This window comes from Rhinatrema bivittatum, chromosome 2 (genome assembly GCF_901001135.1).
Source record: "Rhinatrema bivittatum chromosome 2, aRhiBiv1.1, whole genome shotgun sequence".
NCBI classification, from domain to species: domain Eukaryota; kingdom Metazoa; phylum Chordata; class Amphibia; order Gymnophiona; family Rhinatrematidae; genus Rhinatrema; species Rhinatrema bivittatum.
In genome coordinates, this window is record NC_042616.1 from 317,208,997 (window position 1) to 317,226,964 (window position 17,968).

At 44.3% G+C, this 17,968-nt stretch overlaps 1 protein-coding gene across 4 annotated transcripts in view; it reads right to left on the bottom strand.

The window, feature by feature from the left end:
• C2H7orf57 (chromosome 2 C7orf57 homolog) overlaps positions 1-17,968 on the bottom strand; it is a 277,665-nt gene that overhangs the window by 105,403 nt on the left and 154,294 nt on the right. For 3 of the 4 annotated variants that reach the window (XM_029589758.1, XM_029589759.1, XM_029589761.1), the window contains exon 6: positions 6,683-6,810. In XM_029589758.1, the coding sequence (XP_029445618.1) occupies positions 6,683-6,810 (128 nt within the window). The remainder of the gene's footprint in view (positions 1-6,682; positions 6,811-17,968) is intronic. The other variant, XM_029589760.1, reaches the window with a different exon arrangement.

Below are 17,968 nucleotides of genomic sequence, written 5' to 3' on the forward strand. Positions count from 1 at the left end.
TTCTTTACTATAGTTAACAGTCCAGCTATATATGTGAACTTTCTGTAGCAAGATTAGAGGTGTTGAAACACAAATGTGAATAAAAGGGGGGGGGGGGGGTGTGGGTAGAAACAAAATGGGACTCACCTGGTTGTGTCTCAAAACCTTTGTGATCCCCTTGGAGAATGAGACCACTGATGCAATGGTCTGTGAAGAGTATTTCCAGGGGGTAAGGTCACTCGCTTCTGGAAAGCCCCGTCTGGTGCCACGAACATGCTACTGGCTTTTGGACACCTTGCAGAAAATAAACTACAAATCCCTCCATTTGTGCTTGAGCTCCTCTAGTTTTCTATAAGCCCACTCTAGGCTGTTGACAGTAATGCAAATTTGTGCCAGAGGTGCAACCTCCACACTGTCAATGGCTCTGAAGTGCTTCCCATATAGAAAATTTGCAGTCCCTTTTTGGATAAAGATCTCTGCTTCATAAATGTGGCTTCCTGAGTTTTCACACCCTTCTATCTATAGGGCAAATTGTGGCAGTACAGCATGTGGTCTAGGATATTGTTTGTTCATGGGTATTCAGACAGCCTGAGGGCTAGCTAAGGCTATAAATGCTGTCTAGAACCATTCAAAGTAGATCAGAAGTGGCTCTAGAAGCCTGGTTTGCCACCTATGGAATAGGCTCTTAGGATGCTGAGCCTTCTCCATAGCTGCAGAATCTGATGATGTTGCCATCTTGCATAAGGTAAGCCTTGAGTGACTAGAGAACATCTGTTTTACATCTATTCCTGAATAAGAGGAATGAGATACCAAAAGTAATAATGTTCCATTAAATCTTAAACTGGGGTTTAGAGGTGTGAAATCAGAGCTGAGTAGGGGATAAATATGTTGATGGGATAATTGTAAGATTGCCCATAATAGGATATCCTATTTGAGCATAATAGGGCGCTCAAAGGAAACATATAATTTTATTTGCAAAAAAAAGTCAATTAGGACTGCTTATTTGCCTCATAAATATGTGGAAAACACTTGTCAACCTATGTATGGGGGAAACTGTGGACTGATTGGGACTTCAGTTCATACTCTGGCTTAAGAAGGGCTGTTTTGAGTATAGGGAAACTGGCTCTTACCTGCTAATTTTCGTTCTAGTAGTACCATGGATCAGTCCAGACTCCTGGGTTTATGCATCCCTGCCAGCAGATGGAGACAGAGAAAGTTAAACTGAGACTGCTTCATATACTCTGGTGCCACCTCCAGTTCCTCAGTACAGACCTGTACCCAAGCTAAATCCAAAAAACCTTGTAAAAAAACTTGTAAAAACTTGTAAAAAACTAGTTAGATACAGTTGAGCGGACATCTCTCCACCTCCATAAGTTGGGCGGGTTCTGGAATGATCCGTGGTACTACAGGAGCGAAAATTAGCAGGTAAGAACCAATTTTCCTTTCCCTGAATGTACCCAGATCAGTCCAGACTCCTGGGATGTACCAAAGCTCCCTAATGAGTGTGAGACCTGGAGAGTCCCGCTCACAAGACATTCTCGCCAAACGACCAAGACCCCAGATACCCCACATCCAGATGATAATGCCTTGCAAAAGTATGCAGTGACTTCCAAGTCATTGCTCTACAAATTTCCTGTGGAAAAGTCAACTGAGTCTCCACCCAAGAGGCTGCCTGAGATCGAGTAGAGAGAGCCCTCAAACCACCCAGCACTTGCCGACCCTTGAGGATGTATGCAGACCCAGTAGCTTCCTTAAGCCATCTCGCAATGGTAGCCTTGGAAGTCTGGGTACCCTTCTTTGGACCACTCCATAAAATGAAAAGATGATCAGACCTCCTAAAATCATTTGTGACCATGAAATATCGCAGCAAAGCTCTACGGATGTCCAACATCCGAAGTTCCTGTGCATTAGTCTCAGAAGCAACTAAGTCCGGAAAAGCCAGCAGCTCCACCATCTGATTGACATGAAAAGCAGATACCACCTTCGGAAGAAAGGACGGCACTGTCTGCAAAGACACTCCTGCTTCCGAGATCTGAAGGAATGCATCGCGACAAGACAAAGCTTACAACTCAGAAATTCTGCTCGCAGAACAAATGGCTACCAAGAAAACAACTTTTAAAGTCAAATCCTTAAGAGTCGCTCTGCGGATAGATTCGAAAGAAGCCTCATACAAACTTTGAAGAACAAGATTAAAGCTCCAGGAGGGACAAACTCTCCTCACTGGAGGGCGCAAATTTTTGACCCTCTAATAAATCTAACCACGTCGAGATGAGTGGACAACTGGTACCCATCAACCTTTCCTCTTAAGCAAGCCAAGGCCACCACCTGAACTCTAAGAGAGTTGAAAGCGAGGCCTTTGACCAAACCTTCCTGAAGGAACGACAAGATGTGAGACAGCGAAGACCTCAAGGCCTGAACTCCTTTAGTGAAACACCATGACTCAGAGACCTTTCAGACTCAGACATATGACAACAAAGTCAATTTCCATCTCGCCTGCAGAAGGGTAGTGATAACCGCATCTGGGTACCCTCTGCGCTTCAAATGCCTCCTCTCAAAAGCCAAGCTGTTAGACAAAAAGTGATCTGCCTGATCGGAAAATATGGTGTCCTGCTGCAGAAGACAAGTGAAATGACTGAATCGCAACAGTCCTTCCACCGCCAGGTTGACCAGATCTGCGAACCACGGCTGACGAGGCCATTCTGGGACTACCATCACCACATCCCCCGATGCCTCTCTCTCCGCTGCAAGATCTTACCCACCAGGGGCCAAGGGGGGGAAACATAAAGCAGAACTCCCCGAGGCCAAGGCAGCACTAAAGCGTCTACGCCCTTGGCCCCATACTCCCTCCATCTGCTGAAAAAACGAGGAACCTTCGCATTGTGCCGAGTCACCATCAGATCGACGCATGGATGGCCCTATTTCTTGCAAATGAGCTGCATTACTATGTCCAACAATTCACATTCTCCTGGACCAAGAAGACTGCGACTGAGAAAGTCTGCTTGGACATTTTCGACCCCTGCGATATGTGATGCTGCTATCTGAGCCAGATGCTGCTCCGCTCAAAGGATTAACTCCTGAGACTCCTGTGCCACGGAATGACTCTTGGTGCCTCCCTGCCGGTTGATGTAAGCTATGGTTGTCGCATTGTCCGACAGAACTCGCACCAAATGCCCTTGAACCAAAGGCAGAAAAGCAAGCAAGGCTAACCTTACCACCCTGATCTCCAAGCGACTGATAGACCAAGAAGCTTCCACTGCCGACCAAATGCCCTGGGCCAATTGTCGCTGGCATACTGCTCCCCAACCAGAAAGACTGGCATAGTATAGTAAGTATGACCCAATCCGGAACCTCCAATGTGACCTCCCGCACCAGGTTAGATGTCTGAAGCCACCAAGACAGGACTGTCCCTGGCAGGAGGAGTGACAGGTTGATGAAATGGCCTCTGATAATGGACTCCACTGGGCTTGAAGAGCCCTCTGTAGCAGTCTCATATAAGCAAAAGCCCACAGTACCAACTTCAGCGTTGAAGTCATCGAACCGAGGACTTGCAGAAAATCCCAAGCTCTGGGTACTCAGAACTTTAACAAGCGCTAAACTTGACCCTGTAACTTGCACACTCTCTCCTCCGTCAGGAAGACCTTGCCTTGTCTAGTATTGAAATGTGCTCCCAGATATTCCAGAGTCTGAGGACAGGATTAAGTGGCTCTGGCTAAATTCACCACCCAGCCTAGGGATTTAAGAGTCCGAAGCACTGTCTGCACCATGGAACGATAATTAGTCTCCGTCTTTGCTCGTATGAGCCAATCATTGAAATAAGGGTGGACCAGGACTCTCTGGTGTCGCAAGGCTGCCACCATGACCACCATGACTTTGGTAAAAGTACAGGGCGCCGTGGCAGCCAAATGGGAGAGCCTGAAACTGGAAATGTATTTATTTATTTATTTTGAAAACTTTTATATACCGGTATTAGTAAGCATACATCATACCGGTTCACATTGTAAACTAATAGGCTGAAATTACAATCAACAGGGAGGGGAAACCGGGGGAATATACATAGAGTAGAAGGCATAGAAATTAAGCATATAAACTGAAACGGGCTATTTACAGGTCTATATATAAAGGCTTAAACAAGTTACTTACAGAGGTCTATATACAAGAGGGAAATGTTTATGGGAAATGTTGTCCCAAGACCATAAATGACAGGTAATGCTGATGATCTTGCCAAATGGGAATGTGTAGGTAAGCTTCCGTCAAGTCCAAAGAAGCCAGGAACTCCTGACTGTGTACCACTGCAATCACTGACCGCAATGTTTCCATGCAAAATCGTGGAACCTTCAATGCTGCATTCACACGTTTTAAGTCCAGAATGGGGTGAAAAGTCCCTCCTTTGGAACGATGAAGTAAATGGAATACCGACCCTTTCCGAGTTCACCCTGAGGAACTGGAACCACGGCCTACAAGCGCTGCAACTTGTCTAAATTGTCCTGCACCGCTCAGCGCTTTTGCAACGACCTGCAGGGGGAAATAAGAAACAGGTTGCGCACAGGGCATGCAAATTCTAACGCGTAATCATCTCTTATTACACTGAGAACCCACTGATCTTGAGTGACTTTGGCCCACTCCTTGTAAAAATTGAGCTAGACGACCTCCTATAGAGGGAACGACAAGAATGGGCCAGCCTCGCCTCATTGTGAAGACTTTGGCCCCGAAGACCCACCACCAGTGGGAGCTCTGAAGGGCCGACAACCTCCCGGAAAGGACTGCCCCCAGGCCTGACATCAAGAAGAAAAAGGTCTCTGCGCTGCTGAAGCCCCTCTCGCCTGATGAGACCTTTTACTTTCTTGAAAATGCAACTGCAATGGGAAGGACTGCTTGCATTTAGGCCTGTCCTCAGGCAACTTGTGCACCTTATTGTCACCTAGTTGCTTCACTAATTGCTCCAGGTCCTCCCCAAACAAGAGATATCCTTTGAAAGGCAAGGAAGCCAATTGGGACGTAGACGAAATATTCGAGGACCAGGTACAGAGCCACAATAATCGCCTAGCGGACACCCGCTACTCTCATAATATGAGAAGTCCTCACCAAATCATACAAGACGTCCACCACGTAAGCTACCGAGCCTCCAATCTTTCTGCCTGATTCCCTTGGGACATAGGAGCCACATTGCCATCCTGGAGCTGCTGCACCCAGTGCAAATGCCTTCTGCATGAAGCTGAACAAATGGCAGCCCAGAGACTCAGAGCTGCTGCTCCCGCAACTGGAATAGTTGTCTTCTTCGAGACGGCCGAGACTGCTGAGTCCACCTTTGGGTGAGCAAAACGTTCCAAACGTCGGCAAGCGATGGTAGCCGACCTTCCTACGTTTGCAGGTGCCAGGAGCTCAGATGGCCCCTGACCCTGGAGATGCAGGCTGCACAAAGCCCAAAGATTCAGACTCATGGGAGCCATGCCACATTTGCGGCAGTCCAACCCCCTCTCCATCAGCACGCGGGAGAGACAGCCACCAGCGAGCCCCAGGAGAAAAACAAAACACCCACCCCGCACAAACACTTGATCAGGGGGGAAGGGAAGAAGAGAGTCGTCCTTACCGCTGAAGCTGCTCCTTGCTCTCTCTGTTTTTTGGGGTTTTTTAAAACAACTTTAAACAGCCTCACAAAGTGTTCCTTTCTCCTGAAACTGAAAGAGATGTCCAGCTCAGTTCAACTAAAATTAAGGAAGGAGAGGGAAAGGCCAAAAAGAGAGAGCAGCAAACTGGAGTCAAAAAGCCACCGAAGTGGCCTCATAAAAGGGAGGGATCTGGACCACCAGATTTGCACCCCACGGCTGAAACCGGAGCAAGCATACAAAAGGGTCACCGACCCCCAGCTGATCCACCTCAACCAAACAGGTTAGGGATCACTCACTAGGACCCCTGACCCCTGGGAGGAAGGCTCACAAGAAAAAAGGACAAATAAAAAAATGCTTGGCAGGCTAAAGAAACTGCAGGTTTATGCACCAGCCACCAATCTGCTGGAAACAGAGAAATACTGAGGAACTTTGCAGGTGGCACCAGAGAATATGAAGCAGTGTCAGTTTAACTTTCTCTGGCTCCATCTGCTGGCAGGGATGCATAAACCCAGTAGTCTGGACTGATCCAGGTACGCACAGGGAAATACTGTATACACATATTTGTATAAAGAGCTGAACCTCCTTCCGTTTTTCATATCTGTCTTATATGGCTGGCTGCAGGAAGTAATTTAAGACTTTTCCCCTGGAAGTTCTAGTAAAAATGTGACATAAGTAGCTGTGGGCAAACACAATAACCTCATTCTGCCCCTCTTCTAAGTGAGCATCAGTGGCATACACAGTTTAATGAGGGCAGAAAATGTATTCAAAGAGGTACTTGGGGTAGGTTTTCTAAATCATGTGGATTCCAGATACACACAAAGGCCTATTTTTGAACCTGGAATGCAAATTGTTTTATTCTCATACCCTCCCAAATATTTTTGGCTGATAGCATTTGTGCAGAATCAAGGTCAATATAATTTTATCCCTTTCTCCCTATTCCCACGAAAAAAAGACAAAAGGGAAAGAAAATAGGAAGAAAAAAACTGTATCACAGATTTTTTTCTTCCTCATCAGAAAAACATATTAATTACAATGGCTTTAGGATTAATGAAATTTAAATGACTAAACTATTTTATAGTGATTATTCTACAGCTTACATAGGTGGAAAGATGACCTTCTTTCCCACATGATCTTCTTTGGTTGTGGTTGTGGGTGGCACTCTTTTCGACACAACAGTGTTTCTTTCATGCTGGAATTTAGGTTTTATGGCTGGCAACTTCACCTGCTTTAAAAAACAAAATATCTTAATATCGAGTAACCATGTATTGGAAACCCAGCACAGATAAGTGATATGTAGTTGGTGACTGACGAGTAATATGGAGTTCTTAAAGACAGTCACTGTGGCATAATTTTATTACAGAGCTTTTAAAGCAGCACACAATAGAACAGGTCTAAAATTGACATTTTTAAGTAAACAAAAGGTTATTCACCTGGGACGCTTTGCTACATTGCTTCAGCATGATACAGAATAAAATATTATAGGACATCAATGATCCTTCAACAGCCAGGATGCTAATGCTCTTCACCAGCAAGATATGCCTTCTTAATTGTAATGGTAAATGTACCTGGGCTTGGACTCTGAACTCTACTGTAGAACACTAATAAAATATTGCTTCACTCCCTGGGTACACTTAGTAGTAGGGAAAAACCAGGCATCCTGTCAATCACTGGCAGGATAGGAATGATAGCTACCATGCTACCAAGTGAAAGTGTCCCTGACTGATACATGCTCAGGTAACACAACTCAAATGGAGCTGAAACTGGACACTGAAATAATTGCAGAGGCCTGATCAAAATGTAGGCAGCAGTTTTTCTCTTAATTCCAACATTATAATTGGTGATGTAGAAAGGGCCAGTAGCCAACTCAACTTCTAAAGATTATTTCCTGTGGTTCCTGAGATTTGCCAATAGAAAACCATTTGAAAACTACAACAGAGGTCTCAAATGTATGCACTGTGATCTAATGGAGAAATCAACAGGGTCAGGATACTAAAATTCTAAAATCATTTTTTGTAACAACTTTGTTTTAGAGATAAAACTGTATCATTTTTTTAGCATGGTGGTGTCATTAGGATTCCGTCAGTACCATTCATAGTGCTATACTTTGACAACCTCATTTTTCAATTTTTATATAAAATGATGTTTTCCTGCTATATTACAGTATTAGCAAAAAATATAGTCTACATCCAAAACATTTGCTCAAATCATATGTCACTGACAATCATATTTTCATTTCTGAGTTTTTCCTATTTGTCTGTTAGAATCTAAGCATACAACATCAAAACTCCTAGTGACTCGGTAGGAAGGTCAATATGCTGTCAGCTGAAGGCCACAGTTGCTGGGGAAGACAATGAAAGCATTACTATACAGCAATGTTGTTGGCCATTACTACACTTTTGAGCCACAGGTCTAAAGGAGACCTTCTAAATTTCACTGCAGGAAGGAGTCAGTTTGCTAGACTTAAAATCCTTATTTATTTATTTATTTATAACTTTTTCTATACCAAGTTTCAGGTAACAGAGTTACTTACTCACTCTGTTTACATTGCAACAGATTTAAATATTAAACAATGACAACAAGTGTCTTACAGAGAACAGGGAAAAAGAACAACTTGGATAACATAACTGGGAAAAAGAACATTACAAACTATTAATGCGAAACAAGCCATGGAGAGGGAGATTAGCTATTGGTGTCTACAGTCAGTGGGAGTTGAAGAGTACTTAGTAAGTTATGGGAATGCTTGACTGAATAGCCATGTCTTGAGTCTTTTTTTGAATGTGCAGTGGCAGTGTATCAACCTTAGTTCCGGAGGAAGAAAATTCCACTGTTTGGGGCCTGCTGTAGATAGAGCTCTTTACTTAATGATGTTTTCATGGGAGGCGTGTGTAGAGTTCCTCTTTGGGCTAATCTTATTGGTCAGGAAGATGTGTGAAGTTGGAGAGGGATTCTGAGGTCCAGTGGGGTGTTGTTGAAAACGACTTTGTGGGTGATTGATAGAAGTTTGAAAGAGGATTCGAAATTTGACTGGGAGCCAGTGGAGCTTTTTTAGAATTGGAGTTATATGTTCTCTTTTGCTGGATTTGGTGAGACATCTTGCTGTTGCGTTCTGTAACAGTTGGAGAGGTTTTATGGAATAGCCTGGGAGACCATGTAGAAGTGAGTTACAATAGTCTATTTTTGAAAAAATGATGGATTGTAACACTGCTCTGAAATCACGGAAATGGAGGAGGGGACGCATCCTTTTTAGAACCTGAAGTTTGTAGTAGCACTCTTTGATCGTAGTGTTGAGGAATCCAGAGAGACTTAGTTTGTTATCCATGACCACTCCTAGGTTTCTGACTTGTGTGGAGAAGACTGGGAGCGGTGAGATGTGAGAGCTGTTCAATGGAAGGGTGCCATCTTGAGTGATCAGGAGGAATTCTGTCTTGTCGGTTTTGAGAATCAGGTTGAGATTTGACAGTAGTTTGTTGATGGAGAGGAGGCAGGAGTTCCAGAAAAGTAAGGTCTTTTGTAGTGATTTAGTGATAGGGATAAGGATTTGGACGTCATCTCGGCATATAAGTGATGGGTAACTTTAGATTTGAGAGTAGCTGACAAAGCGGGAGAAGATAGATATTGAATAACGTAAGGGGATAGCGAAGAGCCTTGAGGGACCCCCAATGTGGAACTGAACGGTGGAGACTCTTTGCTATTGATCTTGACTTTGTAGTTTCTGTTTTGGAGGAAGGATTTGAACCAGTTTAGGGCTTTGTTTTTTATGCCGATCTCTGATAATCTTTCGATGAGAAAATCATGGTTGACCATGTCAAATGCGGCCGAGAGATCGAGGAGGATGAGTAGACAGTGATGTTTGTTTTCTAGATTCATGAGAATGTTATCTGACAGAGATAAGAGAAGAGTTTCAGTACTACTGAGTTTGCGAAAGCCGAATTGAGCCGGGGAGAGGATATCGTTCTTGTTGAGGAATTCCGAGAGCTGTTTGTTGACAATTCTTTCCAGTATTTTGGCAATGACCGGAAGATTAGCAATGGGACGGAAATTTGCTGGGTTATCTATAGAGAGATTAGGTTTTTTTAATAGTGGTTTTAAGATAGCAAGTTTGAGGGGATCTGGGACTAGGCCCTGTGATAGCGATGCGTTGATGATCTGGGAGATAGGCTTAGCGACGTCTTTAGCGCAAACTATGAGCAGGTTAGCTGGAATTGCGTCGAGAGGGTGGGATGATGGCTTGATTTTCTTTAGCAGGTTTTCTATCTCTAAGGAAGATGTAAGCTCAAAATCTTCCATGTAGGCCGTTTGTTGCGAGGAGGCTGCGTAAAGTTGCTGCGAGGAAGCTGAGGATGGTTGAGTATGGTTTGGGCTGAGTAGTAGGTCAGGCGAGCATGTATGATGCTGGGTTGTAGCATTGCTGCTTGTACGGGAGGTACCCTGCTTGTACGGGAGGTACCCTGCCCCGAACTATTAGGAGGGGCGGGTAATAAATACTTTTTAATAAATAAATAAAATAAATAAAAATAATTACCAAACCATTTTTATCTGCTTACTTGTCACAGAAGTCCAAAAATAAAACAGCTAGAAAGATTCAGCATTTTGTTCTGTAAAATTTCCAAATGTGTAAGGGTAACATTTTACATTACCTGTTAATTTTCTTTCCTTTAGTCCTGTCAGATCAGTGCAGATAAGTAAGGTATGTCCTCCTGCCCAGCAGATGGCGACAGAGAAAAAAAGCTCATAGCTGACTTCACTCCCCTATAAAGATCTGGTATACTGCCTTCAGCTCTTTGGTATCCTATGTCAAAGCTAAGACAACAAAGGCAATTGTTTGTTTTAGTGTCCAAATCACCATCAAAACCTGATACAGCAGAAAATTGCAAGTCCATGGTTATTAACCCCAGGAATAAGAATCTTTACAACCAAGTTCACAATTAGCCAGCTACCTTCACAAAAGTAACAATATACTTGCTGTTGGATTTCTGAACTTATCAGACTGAGAGCCCTTGATCGCTGTGGCTTCCCTGGGTGGATTCTGGACTGGACTGGTCTGGTGGGTCAAAAGGAAATTTGACTAAATTTCACCTTCCTTATCATCCATGCTAGACCAGTCCAGACAAGTGAGACATACTAAAACTCTACCAGACCAGGTGGGAAGAAGCCACAATAGTTTTCAGGATTCCTACATTCAAGGTATAATCTCCCCTGGCCTTCACACCCAAATTGAGGTGCTTAGAGCAGAGAATGAAGAAGGCAAGGATGCTGTCCTGTCATTAAGTTCTTGAAAGAAAGATTCTTTCTCTGCCTACAAGGACTCCTATACCCTCATAAAGCAGGATCACTAGCGCTCTGAGACCTGAAACACTTGCTGGAGCAAGTCAACATACTCCTCTCCTCGATTACTCCTGAAATTGATGCCTTAGAAACCATTGGGGTAGATTTTCAAATAGCGCGAATTGGCCTACTTTTGCTGGCGCATCAGGCGCAAGCAAAGTAAGCTGGATTTTAGTAGATACGCGCGGAACCCGCGCGTATCTGCTAAAAACCTGGATCGGCGCGCGCAAGGCTATTGATTTTGTATAGCCGGCGCGCGCCGAGCCGCGCAGCCTACTCCCGTTCCCTCCAAGGCCGCTCCGAAATCGGAGCGGCCTCGGAGGGAACTTCCTTTTTGCCCTCCCCTCACCTTCCCCTCCCTTCCCCTACCTAACCCACCCACCCGGCCCTGTCTAAGCCCCCCCCTTACCTTTGTCGGGGGATTTACGCCTCCCTCTGGGAGGCGTAAATCCCCACGCGCCAGCGGGCCTCTTGCACGCCGGGACGCGACCTGGGGGCGGGTACGGAGGGTGCGGCCACGCCCCCGGACCGCCCTGGGCCGTAGCCACGCCCCGTACCCGCCCCCAAAACGCTGCCGACACGCCCCCTAAACGCCACGACGACCGGGCCCGCCCCCGACACGCCCCCCTCGGAGAACCCCGGGACTTACGCGAGTCCCGGGGCTCTGCGCGCGCCGGTAGGCCTATGTAAAATAGGCTCGCCTAATCCGCCCGGATTTGGGCGGATTTAGGCGAGCAGGGCTCTGAAAATCCGCCCCATTATGTTTTAACAGGACACATCTACCAGTTCACTTTTATCCACATGTTTATTAACCCCATCAACAAAATGAAGCAGATTTGTTAGGCAAGACTTCCCTTGGGTAAATCTATGTTGACTGTGTTCCATTAAACCATGTCTTTCTATATGCTCTACGATTTTGATCTTTAGAATAATTTATTTTTCCCGGCACTGAAATCAGGCTCACTGGTCTATAGTTACCCGGATCACCCCTGGATCCCTTTTTAAATATTGGGGTTACATTGGCCGCCCTCCTGTCTTCAGGTACAATGGATGATTTTAATGATAGGTTAAAAATTTTAACTAATAGATCAGAAATTTCATTTTTTAGTTTCTTTAGTACCCTAGGATGCATACCATCCGGTCCAGGTGATTTGCTACTCTTTAGTCTGTCAATCTGGCCTACTACATCTTCCAGGTTCACAGTGATTTGGTTCAGTTCGTCTGACTCATCACCCTTGAAAACCATCTTGTTTAGTTTTGGTTCAGTAACTGTGCTAGAAAATTTAACTAGTACAGTTAAACATGTTATAATAACTCCAGAAAACAATCAACCATTAACTCTCCTGGGAATTCTTTTTAATTCTATACAAAAAAAGAAAAAACGCTGTGAGCCATACATGTATATAATGTATCTTGTATTAGGGAAGGAGAAGAGCGAGAGAGCAGAACAGGCTACATAGTACTTTGCTGTTAGATGCACTATGCTTCTAAGAAAGACTAATTATATATTCATTTCTTGCATTTTACTAATAAAGATTATTCATTAAGACATGAAGTTGTGACTTATTACAGAATGGCAGGCCTTCTGCCCCAGAGCATAGTCTCCGGAATTGAGAACACAGATAATGATCCTTTGAAATCCCGGAGTATGGCAGCGCTCCGGTAATGAACATAATTGGTGACCTAAGACGTGATTACTCGCCAAGGAGGATCTCGAGCTGGCTCTGGATAAGGATCCCATCCAGCTGACAGTGGAAGACGTCTAATACATCTCCAGCGTGATCGGTAGGGATCTGCTAAAGATTGGAGGCGACTCGCAGGGGCAGGCTGTCAGAGTCTCCGAGTTGCAGTTTAAAATCATCCACGTCCTGGAACTGCTGGAAGCCCTGGTGAACCACTGCAGCCTGAACAAGGAGGAAGAGCTGAGACTGGAAAGAGACAATCTGAAGATGGAGCTGGAGCGACTGCTGGAGGACGGGGTGAGAGGTAATAAGGGGCAGCCAAACCTTGCAACAGATATAGATATGGTTTCAGTTCTGGCACAGGCAGAAACGCTTACACAGGTAGCAGAAAAGCAGATTAGGATTTCTGAAAATGTATGCCAGTCTCCAGACGCTCAGCAGGAGACTTTAGCTTCAGCTTCCCCAACTCCCACTGCTGCCTCCGATGCTCTCCCTCCCTTTCCCCCTGCATCCTACACTACTGCATTTCCCACTATACAGACAAAGACACAGATGAAAGCTAGTGACCCGTCTTTAATGGCAGATCAGCTTAATGCCCCAGCCTCTTTAAAACCTTCAGACAAGTGTTTAAGAACAACTGAGGGACAGAATGAAAAGTGTTGTGAGACAACAGCAGATGGGGTAGATGCCCCAGTGGCACATAATACCCCAATATCACACAATACCAGGTTTAGGAAAAGGGGGGTGCCTGGCAACGCTCCGTCACATCTTATTGCCCCTATCATTGCTTTCTTTGCAGTAGTAGAACACTGCTTTGCTCTGCCGCCCTTACACAAATGTGTCATGATTCCCATTGTGTGTGTTATTTCAAACTGCTATTCCTAACCAGGTCACATTTCCCTGAGAGAGATACGCTTCAGGTAATGAATATTACATGATGAGATTGAGGTAAGCGAAGAAAGAGCACTCGCTATCATTTGAGTATATTTTCTTGTAGATATTTTCATTTACTTTTTGCTGAATCGCTTCCTTCGTAGCTGCAGGAGCTGTTATACTTAGCCTTAGGATACCCCACCCTTAGGAATTCACTTGCGCTTATCTTAGATGCATTTGTAATCCATTCTTTATTTTCATTTACTTTTTGCTGAATTTTTGTTTCATTACTGACTTTTGCATAGTAGCTTAAAGTTGGTAATTTATTTTTTCTAAAGCATTCTAGCACTTGTTTCTACATGAAATTTAAAGCATTAGTTTGTAAATTAAAAGTTACAAGCATTACTAAGTATCAGTTTTTTTCTTCCAGAGTTTCTCCCCTCCCCCTTATTTAGAGTTAACTGTGTTGGAGATTATACAGAGTCCTGAGATGAGACAAAATTCCTTTCTTTCTGCTTTTCGCCTTTAGTTATCAGCATTCCTGCCTTCTGCTCTGCTAATGTATGACATTAGATTTCGAAAGGCTATGAGTGTATATAATTAAAAAGAATTCCCAGGAGAGTTAATGGTTGATTGTTTTCTGGAGTTATTATAACATGTTTAACTGTACTAGTTTAATGTTCTAGCACAATTACTGAACCAAAACTAAACACTGTAGATTTTAGGGGAACTTATAGCGTTAAGATAAAATACAATTTATTGCTAAAGAAGCACTTACTGGTGTTAAAGTTTAAAACTTGAAAGGACAAGGCAATTAAGGGTTAACAACAGAGGCGATTAACAGCGGAGAGAAGGGGGGTGGGGGGGGGGCTAGTGTAGGAATGCAGAACAGCGCTTCCCAAAAGAAGATAACTCCAGTCCCGCGGGTGGGCTGAGTAGGGCACCCTGAGAGACTGTGCAATTGTCCTTCTGCCCAAGTGTCTTTTGTGATGTCTTCGCACCAGCCCTCGTCTGTGCTGCCGTTGCATCCCCACCATTGTCCTGTCTTCGTGTCAAGGTCTCCGACTGCCCTCAACCTCAGGCCAGGCCTGCTGCTCCATGCTGTTCCATGCAGCAGGTCCGAAAGGGCTTGGAATGGTCGGAGGACAATTCACATTCCAAAATCTTCTTGTTGTTGGCCTTGGGAGCTTGCAGGCCTGGTGGAGGGTAGCCTGCCAGTCACGCTGGAATATGCCGTCAACCCTCGGGTCGGCCCTGGGTATGCCTGGGGTGAGGCTGAGGCCCAAGGGCACACTAAACCCGTCCCGCAACAAGTATGCAAGGCCTTCGAGGCCATAACAGTATGCAAGGCCTCGAGGTCGCAACAAGTGTTTGGGAAATATTTGGATCGATCCAGAATAAAACAAAATTCAGATTTAAAATATATCTGTTTAAAAATAAAAAGAAACTTTGAAAAAATTTCATCTTCAAGCATTTCATCTGTTATTTACCTGGAAAAATATGAAGTCTGGCATACAACAAAATTAAAGTAATGACTACAGTGAAATAAACATTCTAATATTAATTCAGCAAATAGCAGTCATAAAGTTATTTTCTTGTCTCTATTGTTATGCCCCTAGGAGGCGCTACCACTAATCATGGTATAGATTAGTACTCAGCTTTAGTTTTTAAACAGCAAATCATTGTTAGTGTGTATTTATAATTTTGACATAAAAGCAATTTGATAGAATCAATTTGGATTTGCAAAAAAAAAAGGCTTAGGGGTGTTTTAGGTGTAAACATTCTTTGCAAGAATGTTTACACCTAAAACACCCCTAAGCCCATATTCCAGCGTGACTGGTAGGCTACCCTCCACCAGGCCTGCAAGCTCCCAAGGCCAACAACAAGAAGATTTTGGAATGTGAATCGTTCTCTGACCATTCCAAGCCCTTTCGGACCTGCTGCATGGAACAGCATGGAGCAGCAGGCCTGGCCTGAGGTTGAGGGAAGTCGGAGACCTTGACACGAAGACAGGACAATGGTGGGGATGCAACGGCGGCATCACAGACGAGGGCTGGTGCGAAGACATCACAGAAGACACTTGGGCAGAAGGACTCTAAATTATTGATATCCACACAAGTGCGTGGATATCAATAATTTAGAGTGCAAGCATTACTCCAGTGTTTTGTTGGATCTACTGCCATGATCTTCTACATCCTGATGTTTCTGCCTTCCCGGATGTTCTTCCATGCGTCTTTGTATGCAACCTATTGCGCTGGAGGTGGACCCTTGGCCTGGCGCAGGATTAATACGGCCCTCTGAGGGATCCCCAGGAAGCGGAGCACACGAGACAGAGGCAAGCTGGAGCTTCACCAATAACGGCCTGGGGGCTCCATGGGTTGAGCGCTTGGATTCCGGGGCTGCCTGGTCTTAGGTGGGTCTCTGGTGGTCTCCCGGAGAGGTAGCGGAGAGGTGTGCCCACCAAGACAGAGAGGTACATTGATGAGACCTTCAGGGACATAGTAGCCAAGTCCCAAATCCAGTCTGGTAGCCTCAGTGCTGCCTTGGATCAGAAAGGTCTCCCAGTAGGAGAACATCACCCTGGTGTAGCAGGAAGTGATCCTGTAGCAAGGACCTACTCTCCAGATGATGTATTGTCCTCTCGCACTAAGGACAAGTCTCCCAAGGCTACTGCCCAGGAGGGAAGGGTTAGGCCAGCCATCATAGTTGGTGATTCGATTATTAGAAGTGTAGATAGCAGGGTGGCTGGTGGATATGAGGACCCCCTGGTAACTTGCCTGCCTGGTGCGAAGGTGGCAGACCTCACGCGTCACCTAGATAGGATTATAGACAGTGCTGGGGAGGAGCCGGCTGTTGTGGTACATGTGGGCACCAACGATATAGGAAAATATGGGAGAGGTTCTGGAAGCCAAATTTAGGATATTAGGTAGGAAGCTAAAATCCAGAACCTCCAGGGTGGCATTCTCTGAAATGCTTCCTGAACCACGTGCAGGTCCCCAGAGGCAGGCAGAGCTCCAGAGTTTGAATGCGTGGATGAGACGAAGATCCAGGGAAGAGGGATTCAGCTTTGTAAAGAACTGGGGAAACTTTTGGGGAAAGGGGAGACTTTTCCGAAAGGATGGGCTCCACCTTAACCAGAGTGGAACCAAGCTGCTGACACTACCTTTCAAAAAGGAGATAGAGCAGCTTTTAAACTAGAACAAGGGGGAAAGCCGACGGTCACTCAGCAGTGCATGGTTCGGAGAAATGTATCCTTGAAGGATACTAATGAAATAGGAGAGTTAGGGCATCCCAATAGAGAGGTTCCATTAAAAGCAAACATAGTCCATATGCCTATATGTAAAAAATCACCAAAGCTGATTTCCGAATTATCCCAAACAATTGAAAAGCATGTTGTTAAAACAAACAAAAAACACACTTTGAAATGTCTGTATGCCAATGCGAGAAGTCTAAGAAGTAAGATGGGAGAGTTAGAGTGTATAGCAGCAAATGATGAGATTGACATAATTGGCATCACAGAAACTTGGTGGAAGGAGGATAACCAATGGGACAGTGCTATATCAGGGTACAAATTATATCGCAATGATAGGGAAGATCAGCTTGGCAGGTGTGTGGCACTTTATGTCTGGGAGAGTATAGAGTCTAACAGGATAAAGATCATACAAGATACTAAATGTTAGTAGAATCTATATGAGTAGAAATCCCATGTGTGTTGGGTAGGAGTATAGTGATAGGAGTATACTACCGTCCACCTGGACAAAATGGTCAGACAGATGATGAAATGCTAAGAGAAATCAGGGAAGCAAACCAATTTGGCAGTGCAATAATAATGGGAAATTTCAATTACCCCAAAATTGACTGGGTAAATGTAACATCAGGACTTCCTAGAGACATCTAGTTCCTGGATGTAATAAATGATTGCTTCATGGAGCAATTAGTTCAGGATCCAACAAGAGAGGGATCTATTTTAGATTTAATTCTTAGTGGAACGCAGGATTTGGTGAGAGAGGTAATGGTGGTGGGGCCACTTGGCAACAGTGATCATAATATGATCAAATTTAAAGTAATAACTGGAAGGGGACAATAAGTAAATCTGCAGCTCTAACACTAAACTTACAAAAGGGAAACTTTGATAAAATGAGGAAAATAGTTAGAAAAAAACTGAAATGTGCAGCTGCAAAGGTTAAAAGTGTTCAACAGGCTTGGACATTGTTTAAAAATACAATCCTAGAGGCGCAGTCCATATGTATTCCACATATTAAGAAAGGTGGAAGGAAGGCAAAACGATTACCGACATGGCTAAAAGGTGAGGTGAAAGAGGCTATTTTAGTCAAAAAAACATCTTTCAAAATTTGGAAGAAGAATCCATCTGAAGAAAATAGGATAAAACATAAGCATTGTCAAGATAAGTGTAAAACATTGATGAGACAGGCGAAAAGAAAATTTGAAATGAAGTTGGCCATAGAGGCAAAAACTCATAATAAAACCTTTTTTAAATATATC